Source organism: Peromyscus californicus, unplaced genomic scaffold, assembly GCF_007827085.1.
Source record: "Peromyscus californicus insignis strain IS unplaced genomic scaffold, ASM782708v3 Scaffold_11__1_contigs__length_118956290, whole genome shotgun sequence".
NCBI classification, from domain to species: Eukaryota; Metazoa; Chordata; class Mammalia; order Rodentia; family Cricetidae; genus Peromyscus; species Peromyscus californicus.
The window spans coordinates 92,061,136-92,080,437 of NW_026294402.1; the positions used below are offsets into that span (position 1 = coordinate 92,061,136).

Sequence of the window (19,302 nt, forward strand, 5' to 3'; positions counted from 1 at the left end):
AGTACATTAAGAGATCTACTGTAGAGAAAGGTGACTATAGTTTGCAATAATATATATACTCTTGGAGAAGGGCTGGCTGTGATAGCCAATCACTAAAGGAGGACAGCTATGCATCTCATTTTCTTTTCTGTTCCTGTAATAAAATACTCTGACAAAAGCAATTTAAAGGAGAGAGACCCACAGTTCCAGGTTAACAGTCCATCTTGCACTGAAATCACAGTGGCAGGAGCTTGATCCAGCTGTCTATGTGTCATCCGTAGTCAGGAAACAGAGCAAACTGTGCACGTGTGTTCTTCATCTCCCTCTCTCCTTTTTATTCAGTTCAGGGTTTAGCCCAGGAAATGGTGCCACCTTCCTACCTCAGGTACCTCAGTTAAGAAAATCCCTCATAGGAAAGTTCCAAGGCCCATCTTCCAGGTGATTCTAGGTTTTGTCAATTTGACAACACTAATCATCACACTATGTGAAGTAATATATTTGCCACTTATTTAATTTAAATATTCTACACTATGTTGATATGATTTTAAACTTAAAATTTTAAAGCATACAGTGATGTCCATCAATCTCAAAATAAGAGGAAAAAATAAATGTTATGATCTCTGCTTTCCCTGCTTACTATAAGATATCATCGCCAAATGAACCTTTGATGTTGTCTGCCATTAGGCTCCTATTGAGCCCTAGGTGGGAGCCAGATCCCTGGACAGGCCCACAGATAGGAAGGTGACAGGCAGACATTGAACTGAATAGGAAGAGAAATGGAGTTAACCACAAAAGAAAGAACAGTCCTTGCCACAGCCAGCACTGGAACCAGCTAATCAAACCAGGTCAAATCATATTCCAGACAATTTTCTGGGCAGCCTTCTGAGATTCACCCAGCCCACAAAGCTGGCCAATTATGCTTGATCATCCTCTGCAGCCCTGTCCTTACAAGAGACAAGTTCAGACTGGCCCAATGTAGACAAATGAGTAGTAGTTCTATTATCTCTGAAAGGCATTCTAATTCCCTTCAAATTTAAAAGTCTCCACAGTTTCCAAACAGGCTTCAGTGGGGCACATGTAGAAATTAATAAGTTCACGGTGTGCCCAGCTTGCTTTCATTATCATTTTTTGTCTTGCAATGGATGAGATTTCCATTGTTACATGAGGATTTTTCTATGTCTGATTATTGAAGAAGGTCAAGTCTACAGAGCTAAGACTCTGAGTTGAGAAGTGAGTCAAGCAAGTTTCATAGAACTGGCTAAGGCCTCATGGAAATTTTAATGCTCCATTCAAAGCAAAATCACAGGGACAGGGAAATCAGTGTCCTACAGGAGACAGGCTCCTGTCTCTGCCTCAAGTTCACCTTGAATGCTGGGCAAGTTGCTTCACCTCAATGCCAACCAGGCATTTCCTCTGTGAAATGAGCATGTATAAAAGGCTGCAGATGGAAACTCCAATTTATTAAACATCCACCACATTTGGAACATGTGGCATAGACATTCTTTAAATTTCATCCTAACGAAAAGCCTGGAAAGCCTGCATCATTCACAGATGATGTTATTAAAGATGATGCAATCAGCTACTCTGCCATACTGTCACCAAATCACCATTAGAGTGAGCAATATGGGAGCCAGAAGAGAAGGACTGAGATGGTGTGAATAGGAATACAAAGTCCTACTTTTTTTTTTTTTGAAAAGCAATCAAATGTGTTTCAGGAGCTTAGAAATATTTGACCAATTAATTGTACTATTGAAAATACATTCACCAGTAGACACAGAAAGGCAAATGTGTTATAACAAAATAGAAATGGAAATAGGTACAATAAGTGTCAATAGGAAAAAAAAGTAAAGTCTAGCACATTCATTAGGATATTTATAGTGTTAATGTCATTTAAAAAATAACAGTAACCTTCAATTCTAATATAGATGCAAGATGCATACATAATAATTTTAACAGGTAATAGAAATATGACTGAAATGCTAATGGTCTCTAGTGGTGGGAAGATGTACCCTTTATGCTTTTTTGTGTGTACTTCACAGGACTTCCCATGTTTTTCTATAGTAAATGCTTCTCTTTTTATTGAAATGAACATTGCTTAAATAGCATATAATTCTAAGTTACTTTCTAACAGAATTTTTATGGAAGATTCTTTTTTTTCTAAAAATTGTAAAGGTAGGAGGACATAAGAGAAATAAAGTAAAAAACAATGATTTAAAGGGAATGATCTTTCACAGAGCATAGCTCAGTTCACCCACTCAAAGGGAAGGAATGGTATAGGGAGAAGGTAGGAAAAGTGACCCTTAATTCCAGAGCACTTGATAAGGGGAACCAAATCTCCAGTTGATGTGGAGGGTGATGAAGCTGGCAGGTATAAATTTTTCAATTTTATGAGAATGATAGGGATCTGAAATAAATCTTCAGTATTTTCTTTTTAAGATAAATGTTTTAAAATAAATACCCGTAGCTGGATGGATGGCTAGTGTCTGTGTCCTGTCTTACAGCTAGCCATAAATAATACTAAGAAAAATAGCTTTGACCATAGTAAAAAGCACCTTTATTTTTTACTCTTAAGAGCTTGGCAGATTATATTTTTGATGCATTAAGCCAGATTTTTTTTTAAGGCAGCTGCAAAAATAACAGGTGGAGTATAGAAATTGTCTCTGGTTGGAAATAGCTACTCAGGGCTTGGCTGAGAGGCAAATCTTAGTTTCAAAACATGCCTGAACAACTGTGAGAGCAAATCTGATAAAATACAAATTCAAGTTTAAGGTTCTTGATGAGGCTTCAACTTAAGAAATTTCCTGATGAATCCTCAGATGATTTTTTTTAAATTGTCTGTTAGCCCTAATAAATGAGGAATCTGCTGTGCATATAAACTCTCAAATATAAGATTTGCTTGGATCTAAATTTCTCTTTATTGTGTCCTCTCGGTTTGAGAGTGGGTCACTTTGCTGTAGACTTCAGTTCTTTGCTCATAACCAGACAAAAAGAGGGTTCCATCAGGGGTAGGCATAACAAATAATCAGACACATTACTCTCCTTTGAACTCCTCTGCCTCCCAGCACCACAATGACTGAAGGACACTCTGTTACTTCCTGGGAATTGGCCAGCAGTTCACTCTGTTATGCTTGAAAGAGAGGTCAGCCACCAGACAGGGAGGGGAAAGACTAAGCATACACTGTGAGATGAAGGGCTGGGAGGGAGCTGGGGTTCACACATGGATGAAAGAGGCAGCCAACTGAGTGTTAGGATACAGATTTATGATCCGAGCACTCAAATGGCTATGGCCAGAGACCACAGGTTTGAGGACAGCCTGGACTCTATACTGAATTTCAGGCCAGCCCAGATAGACTTTGCTTCCAGAGAATGAAGGGAGGGAGGAAGAGAGGTAGGAGGGAGGGAGGAAGGAGGGAGGGAGGGACTCAGTTCTCTCTTTATCTGAGATCTGATTCATTGAGATTAATCAGAATCTTGCATTTTATAATCAATCTACCAGTTTCTAATTGTCATATCTATTTTTAAAGCATATGTTGAAAGCCAAACCAAACATTTCCATGACCCAAACGTAGTTTTTACTGGTATTTGCTTCAAAAATCTTATTTCGAGGCACTGCTAAGAGTGTTGGTTAACCTCACTGCCATATTACTTATGTCCAGAAGAGTGTGAGGCAGATTATTTCTAGCCTGCCAAAGAAGGGTAGGGGTGGAACTTCATCCTTTGTACAAAAAAATGACATGAGAGTTGTTCTTAGAAGTGTCATTTGCTTGGAGGACGTTTGGAAGATGTTTGAAGATTCCCCAACGTTAACCATCCCAGAAATCACAGTTAGGTGTCCTTGGTAGTTATCATTCTATATAAAATAAAGATAAAGCCTTGTGAGAGTCTTTCCCCCTCTGTAAGAATGCTTATGGTCTTACCTTCACATAACACTGAGTTTAACCCAGCCCATCACTCCTGCCATCATAATCTTCTGTAATGAATAAAAGGCCTTCACAGAGCATCTCTCTTTAAAGTGTGAAAGAGTCATTTTTTTTTCTGCCCAAGTAGCTCATAATGTAGCAGACAAACTGTCAGAAGAAATAGACTTCAGCATGGTGAAAACCCCTGCCTGGCACCCATCGATCATAAAGCAATCTTCTAGAGGTCTTGAAAACCTTCATTAAATTTCCTGTCTATCTCTTGACAGTTATAAAATGTTAACAATATTCCTCGAGATTCAGGCATCCTCAGACATTCTTTGTCTAAGGCCTCCTACCCAAGCCATTGCCCAATTCCTTGTCTTTACCCAAAGCCATGGAACAGATGATAGCGTAGTATCCTACACACACTTTCTGCGGTAGGACTTTTTCAGGAGGTCAGGGTGAGAGCAGTAATGGCCTTGAAGACAGTGAGACAGCTTTCTAGCCAAAAGACACAAAGGGCATCTGCCTTTACATTCCTCCTCTAAAAGCCACACTCATGATGAAGCTCAGGGGCACCATCTCATCTGGCCTTTAGTAAGTATTTTTGGATATTTTTTATTTCCCCCTTTCTTGCCAATCTACCAAGATACACGTCTCCGTGTGGTATGTAGGTGGTGGAGACAGTAGTTGCCACATTTTATGATGTCTATGGACCATCTCTCTAGGAGCAAAATTCCCCCAAGGAGTTTCACTAGTCCATCTCCTCCAACCTCCACAGGTCAGTTCAGCAATTTATCACCTCTTAAAAGAAGGAAAATTGGCACGTGGCATGTGTCTTTAATCTTAGCATTTGGAGGGCAGAGACAGAGGTAGACTAATCTCTGTGAGTTCAAGGCCAGCCTGGTCTACGTAGCAAGTTCCTGGATAGCCAGAGATACATAGAGACCCTGTCTCAAAAACGAAACAAATCAAAACCACCAAAACAACAAAAACAAACACACAAAAAAGGAACACGTGTCTTCCACTGGAATAAATGTGAAGGAGAATAACCACAAAGAGACAAAGAGTCCACATTAGCAATGAGAAGATACACACAGCATGAAAAGCACAGGCCTTCTGCACACAGGGTGGCAATAGTAGCTTTTAGATCCTAACTGGGCGTAGTGGAGGTTTCACATCAGAGGCCTCCAGAGCAAGCCCAGCCCAAGCACACTAAGAAATCAGTCATCTTACCTGCAAAAGGCACGGGGGCATCTTTATCCAGGGCTACCAGTGGAGGGTCCAAAATGACTGTGTCATTGTTCTCAGTTATGACTCCATGGTAGGATGTCTCGATCCATGGCTTATGTTTGTTTACTAGAAAGTAACACAAAAAGATCATCATCATCATTTCTCTATCAATGTTTCATATTTGCCCCATCATAGAATCACATCCAGCTACCTAGGTCATAAAACACATTAGCCCACTTGATATGTAGAAAAGCTCCAGAGATGTGCATTGACCTCCTAATGATTCACCCAGGCCCACGTAAGGTAAGGGGTAACATCACTATAGACGAATATTATTAAGAGTTAAAATTTCTAATGTTACCTAGTAACAGGTGATTCTGAATTAAAATCTGTTATCAGTCAACAAACCAGCAGATTATATTGTGTGTGCTGGGAATTCTGACCTCAACTTAACTGGATCCATCCATAGATGCCACTAGTCACACATGCATAGATAAAACATATGTGCACAAGTCCCAATATATAGGTCAATATGCAAGAAACACTGAGTGTTTTCCGATCATTTAAAGACTAGTCAACTGGTGTAAATTATACATCAATTAAAATTGCTCTTCAATAAATTGACCAGCTTAAATCATGCATCATCTAATGAACAACTGATAGACTTAAACATATATCTAAAATGACACAGATTTAATGTCAGTACACCTAAAAAGTAGGTTGCAGTGCTGATCTCTAGTACCTCAATATTTGTCTGTATTTAGAAAGAAATCTTTATAGTGGTAATCTATTTAAAATGGGGCTACTGGGGTAGATCCTCAATGATCATGACTGGTGTATTAAAAGGGACATTTTCATGCAGAGACAGCCAAGCATGCAAGAAACACACCATGGAAGATTGGAGCTAGCCTGGGGAAATAACTCCTTTGGTAAAGTGCTTACTGAATAAGCATTAAGACCTATTTGATGCCCAGCTCTTAGGCAAAATGCTAGGCATGGAGGCCAATGCTTATAATCCCAGAGCTAGGGAGGTGGAGACAGGTGGATTCCTGGGACTTGCTGGACACTCAACCTATAATCGAGTACCACATCCTAATGAAAGACCTTGGCAAATAAAAAATAAAATACCACATGAGAACAGGAAGAAGCAAAGTGCTAGAGAGGCCCACAGAAATCCACAAAGATACCCACACAACAGACTGCTGGCAATGGTCGAGAGACAGCCCGAACTGACCTACTCTGGTGATGGGATGGCCAAACACCCTAATTGTTGTGCTAGAAACCTCATCCAACTACTGAGGGATCTGGATGCAGAGATCCATGACTAGGCCCTGGGTGGATCTCTGGGAGTCCAATTAACGAGAATGAGGAGGGTTTATGTGAGCGAGAATTGTTGAGACCAAGGTTGGATAAAGCACAGGGACAAATAGCCAAATGAATGGAAACACATGAACTATGAACCAATGGCTGAGGGGTCCACACTGGATCAGGCCCTCCGAATGGGTGAGACAGTTGATTGGCTTGATCTGTTTGGGAGGCATCCAGGCAGTGGGACCAGATCTTGTGCTCATTGCATGAGTTGGCTGTTTGAAACCTGGGGCCTATGCAGGATTGTTTGGCTCGGCCTGGGAGGAGGGGACTAGACCTACCTGGACTGAGTCTACCAGGTTGACCTCAGTCTGTGGGGAAGGCTTTGCCCTGGAGGAGATGGGAATGGGGGGGGGGGCGTTGGGGGGAAGGTGAGGGGTACGGGAGGGGGGAGAACAAGGGAACCCGTGACCGATATGTAGAACTGAATTGTATTGCAAAATAAATTAAAATAAATTTAAAAAAAAAAAATAAAATAAAATAACAAGATGGGCAGTTCCTGAGGGATGACATTCAAGCTTGACCACTGACTTCCTCTTATAGGAGACATGTACAAGCACCATGAAAACACACACATACACACACACACACACACACACACACACACACACACACACACACACACACACACACACACACACAGAGTTGTGCTTCTACTAGCCACTAGGTACTGTCTAGGATGGGAACTTCAACCTGATCATTCCCCAGAGTACAGATGTATAGATGAAACATGATCTTACAACACCTTTATTTTAGATGTCAAGCATCTAAAAGTGTGACACAGTACGTATCCATTTTTCTAAAGGTATTTAGTTTATGGCACTGTGTAGGAACACTACCAAGCAATTGCAATACACTAACAAGGACCAACAATGGTTAGAAGCTTGAGATAAGATGTGACAAGATTTTGTATGTTCACATGTAGACATCTCTGGTGAATATCCAACTTCTGCCATTCATCTCTTTGGTAAGTGTTGCTTAATTTTTGTTCTGGTTCCCTATGATGCCATTTAGATATCTATACAGGTATTTTAGCTCATCTCCCAAGAAAAGACCCTACCCTCTCCACTCAACACTCCACATAAGCATCAAGAGTAGTCTTTCAATTGTGAACTCCTTGGTTTCTTTTAAATCCCCAACATACATCTTCAGGATGAAGGAGACAAAGCAGATATTTTAAAAAGCAAAATAACATATTAAACTAATATGACCATGACCAACCCTCACACTCTACTCCAAAGAGTCAAAATTGTGGTCATATATGTTCCTCACAGCAACCCATGAAATAGGGGTGATCCTTGTAAAAATGGTAAAGAAAAAGGCTTCTACAAAGAGTGACATCTCAAGAGGACTACATGTTTATGTTTCATAATGGGCAAGAAAAATAAAACTTTTAGCACCTCACCATATACCAAAAATATTTACAAACACAAAAATACATACATTATTTCATGCATATAACACTTGTATTGCAGAACACTGTCTTCATAGCATAACAGCCATAACCATCTAAATGAAAGCATCTGTGACTACCCTTAAGAGTTCCTCCTGTTGGGTCTATTGAGGTTGCCTAATAGGAGGTATGTCATTAGAAGATTACTATTCCCTCATATAACCCCTCTCAGTGGCATGTAATTCTGCCCTAGGTGCATGTGATCTCCAAAGGTACTACAGTAGAGAATGGAAGACTAAATGAAGGGGATATTTCATCTATGCAACCATGGGAAAGTCTTCATCTGTGTTGAGGTGAGACTTTTTTGGTGACATGATGGTTTGTGGGTCACACACTACTGTAAATACCCCCTCACTTATGCTGCTGCAAGTAAGCTCAATAAATCCATTAGTTCACCAGGTTAGATTTGATTGGAATCTTTACTTTGACTTGTCATGGTGCCCCACCTAGGGTGAGCAGGTGTTTGTTCACAGCTCTTCAGCAGAAGTTCACAGAATGCCACATTACTGTAATGGATTATACAAAACTTTCAGTAGCCATGGAAAGTCAAGGGCTTAGAGAATTGAGATTAACTCTGTTGCCCCTTCCCTTTTGCAATCAATCCATCATCCATCAAAAGTTCTTTTAAGAGCTGTCCTGGGATTGGTGGAGAACCACACCCTGAATCACCACCATCTTCTTTCTCACCCATTCTCCAGCAGTCACAAACCAACTGAGTGGCAGTCTGCTGGAGCAGGGATTTATAAATGGCCAGCTAGTCTCAAGTCTGAGCTCCTGAGATCCACTTTTGCTGACTGAATCCTGCTCAGAGCAAAGAGCAGCTCTGCCCACTTCAGGTATGCATGGGGCAGCAGGCTCATTCATTCTTACATTTTGTTGCTCAGACCTGCACTTCATTATGGACTCTGTAAGAATTATAGTCATCCTGGGCTGTCCCTATCCTCCTATGCCCTTTCATTAGCCATCAACACAAATGCAATGTAAATAATTTGCAGCTGTTGGGAGAAACAATTAATCTCCTTTCTCCTTAATTAAACCTAGGGGCCTATTCATTAGAAACATGTATAGAGAAGACACCAGGAGCTCAGCCAGGGTATCTAACCCATTGTGCCACCCAGCTCAGTGCAGGCAATGTTCCTGGCTTCAACTCTGGCTTAGTCACTTCTGGAGGGTATTAGGTGAGTCAAGAAGCATCTCAGAGTTTCAATGCTTTCAACTAACAAAACACAGGTGATGATATCACAAAGACATCTCGTCACTCAAATATCCCATGCTGGGTTCACAACCTCTGTCTTTTTGTTATTCACACTCACCTTGCCCTCTGGGCAGTGACAGCTTCTGCATGGAAGGGGGGTTTATAGAATAACTTTAAAGCCAAGGCTGCTGCCGCATCAGTGAAGGTTGACTTCCTTCTACCTCCATGCTTGCCTCCTTTGATTCCTTTCACGGCTGCAGTGAGTCAGGTGTCTACTTAATTTTAGGCATTTCCTAAATACGGGTTCTTTAATCCCCCTTTACATGTATTTATTTTGTGTATGTACATGTGTGGGCATGCATGTGGTACATATGTGTAGGTCAGAGCACAACAGAGAGAACATCAGTTCTCTCCTTCCACTGCCCGAGTAGTGTGGATCAAACTCAGGTTCTCACGCTTGGTCACAAGCACTTTTCTCACTGAGCCACCTTACCAGCCAGCGCTCATTAATCCTTACAACAATCTCAGTGGTAAGAACGTGTTTCTCATTTCACAGGAGAGGAGCTGAGGCCCAAAAGGGTTTAACTGTCCTATTTGGAAAATAAGAATATGGACCTTGTCTGAAGTTGTCTTACTTCTCTCCCACATTCTAAATTCCTCAAATTGTTTTTCAAGGTTGATGAATGTTTTCATTTTGATACATAAACAAAAATAATGTCTATGCTTTGTCTATGAGCCAATTCTTAGGGTTATAAACCCAAAACTTAAATGTATAATTTAACTTAACCATAGTGTGGTGGTTTAATGAGAATGCTCCCCATAGGCTCATTTGTTTGAATAGTTGGTCTCTGGTTGGTAGAACTGCTTGGGAAGGATTAGGAGGTGTGGCTTTCTTGGAGGAAGTATGCCACTGGGGAAAGGCTTTGAGATTTCAAAAGACTCATGCTGCACTAGTATGTTTGCTCTCTCTCTCTCTCTCTCTCTCTCTCTCTCTCTCTCTCTCTCCCTCTCCTTCCCTCCCTCCCTCCCTCCTTGCTGATCAAGATGTAACTTCACAGCTGGGTGGTGGTGATACACACCTTTAATCCCAGCACTCAAGGGGCAGAGGCAGGTGGCAAACTTGCATCATACTGGAAGTTTGAGGACAGCCTGGTCTACAGAGTGAGTTCTAAGATAGCCAGGGCTACACAGAGAAACCCTGTCTCAAAAAATAATAAAATAAAATATGTAAGTTCAGCTGTTTCTGCCACCATTCCTTTGCTTCAACATCACAGACTCTAACCCCCTGAAACTGTAAGCCCAAATTAAATACTTTCCTATAAATTGCCTTCGTCATGGTGCCTTATCACAGAAATAGGAAAGTAACTAAGACAGAGCTAAGACAAGTATTGCAAAAGAATTTCTTTTTCTTAGTGGTTCAGTGGTTAGTCCAAGAATAGCATCCATTCCATGGAAATCAAATGGATTTCCTATTCTTTCACTATGTGAGTGATACTTCATTTAAACTTGCATCATACTGGAAGTAGCCTCCTTTGCAGCTATTTTTGTTGTATGAACTTAATGATTGTCTTGTAATGAATTGGGCTTCCCCACGACTCAGTTGTGTATAAGCTTTTAAATAATTCCATCCTTATTCACTCCCCATTTATAAAAGGGAGATGTTTATTTCTCAAGTATATTATGAATATTTCAAGGAAGAGTACAGGTAAATGTAGTACAATTGACATCCAAACATCTCTAAGCTCCCCAGCCCATTTCATGCTTCCAGGTACCTGAGGTTTGAGGTTTGGCCTCACCCTTTCAGATATCTAGCCTGGATTCATTTTCTCTCTCTCTCTCTCTCTCTCTCTCTCTCTCTCTCTCTCTCTCTCTCTCTCTCACACACACACACACACACACACACACACACACACACAATGAATAAAACATAAAGCATTCTGAGCACTGAGGTAAAATGGGGAAGTTTTTGAAAAAAATTTATAAAAATTCAACATCTATGTATAAATACACCTATCAAGTAACAATAAGGTCACTCAATCTGATAAAGAACATTTACAAAATCCTAAAGCTAACTTCATGCTTAATAGTAAAGACTGGATGTTTTTTCCATATAAACAGGGACAATTCAAGGATTGTCTGGATGTCTATTCTCCGCTTACATTCATATTTTACTTGTGGTTCAAATCAATGCAATCAATAAAGAAAAGAATCAGTTTGCAATGGAAAAGGTGAAATTGTCTTTATATACAGAAAACATAATTTTCCATTTTAAACCTCTATATATACTAAAAAATTCCAACTAGAACTAGTAAATGCATTTAATAGAATCAAAGGAAACAGTCAATATAGCAAAGCAAAAACAATTTCTGAATACTGACTAAGGACAAATAAAATTTTAAATAAAAAATACTGCTATAATAATCTCAAAAGCCATGAAATAGTTAGAATAACTCTCACAAAATGCACGTGAGGTCATTTGTCAAAATGTAAGCAGCAATAGTTAGAGGGTGAATCTTCTTACTGTGTGGAGCAAGAATATACATCTTATCCTGAGAGGACTGTCAGAGCAGGAGAGAATTCATAACAACCAGAACATAAACAGGGACAGACCAGAAGAAGCAGACTTGGACTAAAGAAAAAGATCAGGGTTATCATAAATGGATTTAGAGACCTGGATGGAGAGACAGTGTTCATGAATTGGAAGACTCAATAGAATCATGACTAAATGTCCCTAAAATTAACCTAGAGAGTCAAAGAAACTCCATGACTACAATTTCAGCCCTTGGGAGACAAGACAGGAGAGTAAAGAGTTTAGACCCTCTTTCAAAAGTACCACCAGGAATTTTTAACTCAAATTCTAAAATCCATATGAAAATGAAAAAGACCTGGCATTGCCAAAATAATTTTGAAGAGAACAAAGTTGGATGATTTGCACTACCTGATATTAAGACTTATTGAAATGCTCTCCAATCAAGGCACACATGTCAGTGGTCAACTCAGTACTAACAAAGGATTCACTGAAGAATGGATAGACTTTCTAGTAAATGCTCCTGGGTAAAACAAAAAGGTATTCATACACCCAAAACAAACTTCAATCCTACTACACAACATTCATAAAAATTGGCTTTAAATGGATCATACCTACATACAGGAATTAAAATTATAAAACCTTTATAAGAAAGTATAAAAAATCTTAGTGTATTTGAATTAAATTATTAGAAGGGATATGAGACACACTAAATAAAATATCTAACTGAAAAATAAAATTTCACAAAAATTACAAACTTCTTTGAAAAAAATCACTCCTCAGAAAAATAATTTTGAAAAGCCACAGACTAGAAGAAATTACTTAGAAAACATATCACATAAAAAGCTTGTATCCAAAATACATAAACAGAGAATTCTCAGAATTCTCTAAGATGATAAGCAGTCTAATAAAAATGACCAACAACTGAGCAGAGCTGTCATCAAAAAAATACATAAAGAGAAAATATGAACATGGAGCCTTGATGGACATCAGAAATATTTACATAGAAAAATCCAGCAGGTTCTCACCACACTGCTACTCAAGTGCATGCAGTGAATTAGGTAACACCACATTCTGGGGGAGCTCTGGAATTCTCATCATGGCTACTAAAAATGTAAAATAACACAGTGATACAGTTTAGTTGGAATTTTGTTTGTTTTTATAAGACAGCTCAGCAATTCTCAGCCTATGATTTACTCCTGAGAAATTAAAACATAAGCTACACAAAGACTTCTATACCAATGACCATAAAGCCTTTATTTAAAATAGTGTCAAATGGAAAAATCAATAAGTGATTAATTGGTGGGAGTGTCTAGATAATGGACACTCAGATAACAATAAAAATAGATCAACTGCTGATACCAGGGTGGGAGTGGGGGGATGGGTCAACTTCTGAACCACTCACTGGTGAAATATGGTGAAAGAAGTCAAACAAGAAGATTTCACGCTGTTTGATGTCATTCTGTGGATTTCTAGAAACAAGAAAGTATAAGGACAGATGGGACAAGGAGCTTGCTGGGATGAGAGAGTTGTTTTCTAGCTCAAGGGTGTTGGTTAAAACAATTACATGGTCATTTGTCAAAATATACGAAGCAACAGTTAGAGGGTGAATCTTCTTATGTATAAACCTTGCATCACTTTGTGGAGCAAGAATAAAAATCTTACCCTCAAAGGACTGTCAGAGCAGGAGACAATCCATGATAACCAGAACATAAACAGGGGCAGACCAGAAGAAGCAGACTTGGGCTAAAGAAGATCAGACACATCAACCCAGGCATGGTAAGACAGTACATATTCCAGGATGAGGACTCCAATGGATGGTTACAAACCCATGGTCACACAGATAGATGATCCTGGATAAAGCTGGTGGGTCTCAAGAAAAACCCAAAATAAAGCAAACAATGAAACAAATCAACAACAATAATAGCAAAAATGCCATTCATGCAGGAAGTGGACATGTAGGGAGGTGGAGGGATAATACGGGCAAGAGGGATATGGGGAGGTTATAATAACCAGAATCCATGTCATATAGGTATGTAATTGTCCACATACTCAAGAGAAAGAGAGGGGAAGGGACAAAAAGAGACAGACACAGACAGACAGATAGACACAGACAGAGAGAGAACATAAAATAAGCAGAGATAAATGAAAGAGAGGGTACCAGGCAAGGGATCACAGATGAGCAAAGCCCCAGTGGTAAAGCTGCTAGTATGCTATGGAGAGACACGAGTAGTTAAGTTTGGTCAGTGAACAGAAGGAGTCAGGCCACCACCAGGCTAAACTGATAAGAAGCATCCACATGATACAGAGATCATTCACATAAAGAAATGCACAAGCTACTTCCAAACTCTGGCTTCTTGGGGAACTGGAAAACTACCTCTCATCCAGGAAGAAGCATTAGATATTGATGCTTGTGGCTTGGCTGTTATTTCTTATCCGTTACTCTCCTGTAATGTTTGAACCTTGAACAGAATACTTTGCCTGGTCGTTTCAATAGACCAAGGCCAGCCAGCTCATGCCTTGCTCAATTTAGATGTAACTCCAGAACTGACCTTGTATCAGTTTCTCACAGGGTTGCGTTCCTGTTTGCTGCATAACGCCTTCTGGAGGCTGACCCATCACACCCTGTGCCTTTAGGCCTGCTTCTTGCCTGTCCTGTCACTTTTCCATGTTTCAGAATCTGGAGAATGCCTGTCTTGGCACTCAATAGTCGGGGTGGGGGTAGGGGTGGGGCGCCAATGTGATGTTTGTGCTCCATTTACAGAGAAATTAGGTCTCACCACTCAATGCGTCTTTAACTAGAGCACGAAGCATTTCTCATGGGAGCATGCTGTGCTCTTCCCTTTGCTTCTATCTCTGCAAAAGTGTGTTAATGCTCTCACAGGCAGTGGAGCCTTGTGTCTGAGGGTTTACCCTTTGACCCTTTCTCCTTTCATCCTAAAATTCACCTGTCTGGCCACTGTGAGCTCTCAAATCCTCAGAACTCTAATACTGATCCCGGTGTAAAACTGAGTAAAATGTATGGTTGATAGATGGCAAAAAGCTTTCACAAGGTTAACTACACTGTCAAATATGGTATTTTAGTGGCCAACCTGGTTGTTTGCATGTCATGTCCAAGTTTGCTTTCTGGTCTGATCTTCCAGGAGCTGTTCAGGCCTGGGTGGCCGTCATATCTATGGGGAAATGGATAAATGACAAAGGGCTGGGCTAATTATATCTTGCCATTTTTGAGGCCCAGAAACTATAGTTTGTTTGGGGGTGGGCACATGTCATTGATGTTTCTAAGGAATTGGAGCTGATACTCATGCAAAGATCACTCAGAGTTTGGGGGGACCAGGAAGACATTAAAATGGGAGAATCCAATATTTCAGAAGATGGAGGATTAGGGAGTGGTCCTGGAGTAGAAAGCTGTACCCACCACAACTGTAGAGCTATAGAAGCCAGCTGTCCACTTCTGCTTCTCAGACCTGTGTCCCAGCTCCCTCTTCAAGGCATATCAGCCTACTGTGGGTAAATGAAGACTCTATCGGCTCTTTCTAAAACCACGATCTTTTTCTTTAAATGGTTTGAGTGGGTGTCTATTCTTACAATGATTCCTAATTACAGTAAGTACAGTCACATTTTACAAAGTATTTATTGCCTTCTTCAGAGTACAGTTGGGGCCCCTGTCTAGACAAGACTTTTTCTACATGTTTAGGCCTGGGCTCTTTCAGCAGTTTCCCTCAAAAATCTGGTGTGGTCATCCCATGCTATGCATGTGCATTCATTTCTCCCTCTTCTCACATCCCTACCCCTCACTCTGTCTGTCCATTCTTCCAGATTAAGTCAAGCTCTGAATGCCCCATTGCCCTCTGTATAGCCACATCTCCCTCTACCGCCTGCTCTCATGCTAATGCATATTCATCATTCCCTCTCCTGCCTTTCTTCTCAATAAAGAGTGCCAACCCTCCAGGGTAAGCACCATTTTGGACCTGAGGATATCTGTAGTTGCTAACAGTTCCCAGAATATTATAAACCATTTTCCAATGAGGCCGGCACACCTTTACCTTCAAGACACCTCCCAAATGGCACCTCAGCAATGTTTGATTACAACGAGTAGGTATCCAACATCACCAAGATCGAAAGCTGCCAACTACTCCATATCTTAGGATAACCCTATCACTTAATGAGAGGTAATGCTCTCTGCTAAAAGTACCAATTAGAGAGATTTAAATACAAACCCCATATGTGTAGCTCACACATGCTAAAACTCAGAAGAAACGAGACTTATTTACACTCCTATAAATGTGTTGGAAGTACTGTGGAAAGGATGACTAAGTCATTAATCTTTAACTGCTTGATAGGGGGCTTATGCTGAAGGTGGGACTTTCCTTTCCCTTCTGTTCCCCTACCCATAATCACCCCTCCCCTTTCTCTCTTTTCACCAACTTAGCCACCATACCTCTTTTCTTCCATCTTTTCATTCCTGACCACAAATAATTGTGTAGCATATGAGTACTTTCAAAATTGTTAACTGAATGTTAGTTATATCAGGATGAGTCATTTATCACTATTGCACATAAATAGTGGGTCAGAAGGAAGGTCAGACAAATTATACATTAACTATATATATAGTTACAGCAGTGAGTTTTGAGGTTGTTTCTATACAAGGCATTTGGACAATTAACCAAAGTTCACCCTAGATTGACCCTGAGGTGGAGTGGAAGGAATGCTTCAATTTATAGATTCAATGCAATCCCAATCAAAATCAAAATGCTCAGAAACAGACAAAAACATCCTAAAGTTCACATGGAACCACAAAAGACTCCATATGGCAAAAGCAACCATTAACAACAAGAATTAAGTAGTGGTCACCTTACCAGATTACAATCTATAATACAGAGCCATAGTAATAAAAACACCATGGTGCTGGCATGAAAACAGACGTGTAGACTAATGAAACAAAATAGAAGACCCAAACATGAGTACATGTAACTACAGCCATCTAATATTTAACGAAGAAGCCCAAAACACACACTGTAGGAAAAAAACCCAGCATCTTTAGCAAATGCTGCTGGGAAAATTGGATGTCCACATGCAGAAGAATGAAATTAGAGCCATATCTATCAGTCTGTACACACACACACACACACACACACACACACACACACACACACACACACACACACACACACAAACTCTCCAAATGGATCAAAGACCTCAATGTGAAGTTTGAAATGCTGAAAGTGTTAGAAGAAAGAATGGGCAATACCCTATAAGAAATAGCAGTACGAAAGGGTTTTCTGACTAGGACTCTATTTGCTCAGGAACTAAGGCCAACGATGGACAAAAATTGACTTCATAAAATTATAAAATTTCTGTACAGCAAAGGAAACAATGATTTGGGTGAAGGGAAGCCTACAGAGCAAGAGGGAGTCTTTGCTAGTTAGTTTCAAATTTCTAGTACTACATTCGAACAGAATGTCTTTGCCAAGTCTTTCAACCCTCCCAGAACTCCACTTTTCTTTACACAAAGAGGGGTAACCACAATCCACAGGCTTGTTAGGAGGGTAACTATCAAAGCTAGCTAAATGTTGAATAACACCTCAAAGGTCCCAAAGAAGGCCCAAATCCACAGGCTGAGATCAAGGTACAGATGAGGCCCAGGGTGCCCCAAATAGACACTCCATAGTTGACAAGTCTTTGTTTGAGCAAAGAATCTCATAGCTCATAGGGCCTGGGAAAAGGAGAGTATCTGAAGACCAGGAGTCATTCAGGAAAGGATGGTGTAGAACATGAGTTTGGGAGTCTGCATTGTTTTATGTCCCTATTCAGCTGCAGGAACCAGCTCATTTTTCCAGACAAAATGTCTTACCTGCTGAACAACATTATTGGACTAAAGTGTGCACTAAATTGTTATATCTGTAATTCCCCGAGATTGTTATTACTTCAATATCTCATACTTCACTGCATTTTAAACATTTGAACTCCTAAAACCAGACAGTAACTTACTTGCAAGTTTATGCTCCTGAAGATAATTGTCTAAACCTCTTCTGTAATAGCCATAATCAGACCAGAACCATCATATAGTTAATCAGAAGCTGCTGCTCCTGAGGACCTACTGTGTGCCAGGCTAAACAGTTATGATCTCACTAAATCCACCCAATTACTTCACGTGAGGGCAGACAAGGGTAAAGAGATTTTCAAAGCTTAAGGAATGCCTGCAAGTTCATGGTCCCTTGATGGAAGAGATCAGATATCCATTCCAGTTGGTCATTCTTCTCCTAGCTGTAGGTAAGTGTAACAGCAGGCATTTGTTTCCATTTCCTGTGGGTCAAGCTTGGGATCAAGCACAAGGAAATAACAAAGCCAAGACCAAAGCTGCCTGAAGAACAGGTAGAACCATCCAGGGAAGCAGAAAATTCGTTGTGTCTAAATCTATCTATCTTTACTTCTGCGACTCTCTCTATATACATACACATGGGCATTGGGCAATGTATGTAATACATAAAGAGAGGGGAGACTATGTGTATGTTCATTACAGGAATTGACTTAGACATCATACAGTTTTAGGGCTTAGTATTTCTGAAATCTGCAGGCTGGCTGGTATGCTGGCAACTCAGGCAGGAGTGAACGCTCTAGTACTAAGACAAACTTTTAAGAAAATCTTTTCAGGAAAAGTTCAGATGTTGCTTTTCAAATGTATGTAATTGAAGGTACTCTCCATGAAATTTAACTAAGTGTAGATGTTAGCCATATCTAAATAATTCCATGTTAGTACTCTATATTAGTATTAAAATAAATAAGTAGCCACTATAGCTTAGCCAAGATGAGTTTGTGAAATGTCATCTTCCAGCTAAGGCAGAGAATTGGAAGGGAATATGTATTCTTCTTAACCTTAAGTAAAGACACTGTATTTTTTCTCTACTAGCAAACTAATAAATAAAGCCTCCGTGGCTTATGCTATCAACTTTGTTCTAGAAAATAGCAAATGTGCATGATACATTTTTATTGTGAATTCTATCCCATGCCTTAGATCCTGAGATGTTCACAAAGATGGATGGCAATTATCTGGTTTACAGTATATTCACTGCAAAATGCTCACCTGCCTCTCAGTGCTTCTGAAGGAAAACACTGGCAGGGCAATTTCACTTCTTATTTATGGGAGCTGTTATCTGCCATTTCTTCAGCTCTGGCTTCTACCCGAGAAGGGGAGGAATATCAGAAATAGAGAGAGCATGATGAAAAAATACCCCCCTGTATGTCATGATGTTAGAGCTGGGAGCCGAATACTCTACGTCATCTTCATGTTTAGTTCTGAGTACAGCATAGCTGACAAGAAGGTTCCAGTTTTCATGAGAATACTTGTGCTCCTGCCTGCTCAGGTTAGCTCTGCTCAAGCAGCAAGTGAGTCAGGGACTCGGATGCCCTTCCTGGCAGATGCATCACGAGACTGGGTTAGATCCTTCTCCATGTCCTCCCATTACCTCTGGTTATCTCCAGCATAGCATGGACTGCACTGAATGTAAATAACCATTTGTGTCTCTCCACTCTCAGATGGTAAGGAAGATGCTGGGTCATTTCTGTCCCAAACCTAGAACAACAGTTCTCAAAACATGGTTGTGCAGACATGGGAGGGGCCACTGAGACCCCTTCTGGAGGTCACAAG

General features: G+C 40.3%; 1 protein-coding gene across 1 annotated transcript in view; it reads right to left on the reverse strand.

Annotated features, from left to right (window-relative positions):
• Positions 1-19,302, reverse strand: part of Clstn2 (calsyntenin 2) — a 607,199-nt gene that overhangs the window by 365,258 nt on the left and 222,639 nt on the right. The window contains exon 2 of the mRNA XM_052717670.1: positions 5,115-5,237. Within this exon, the coding sequence (XP_052573630.1) occupies positions 5,115-5,237 (123 nt within the window). The remainder of the gene's footprint in view (positions 1-5,114; positions 5,238-19,302) is intronic.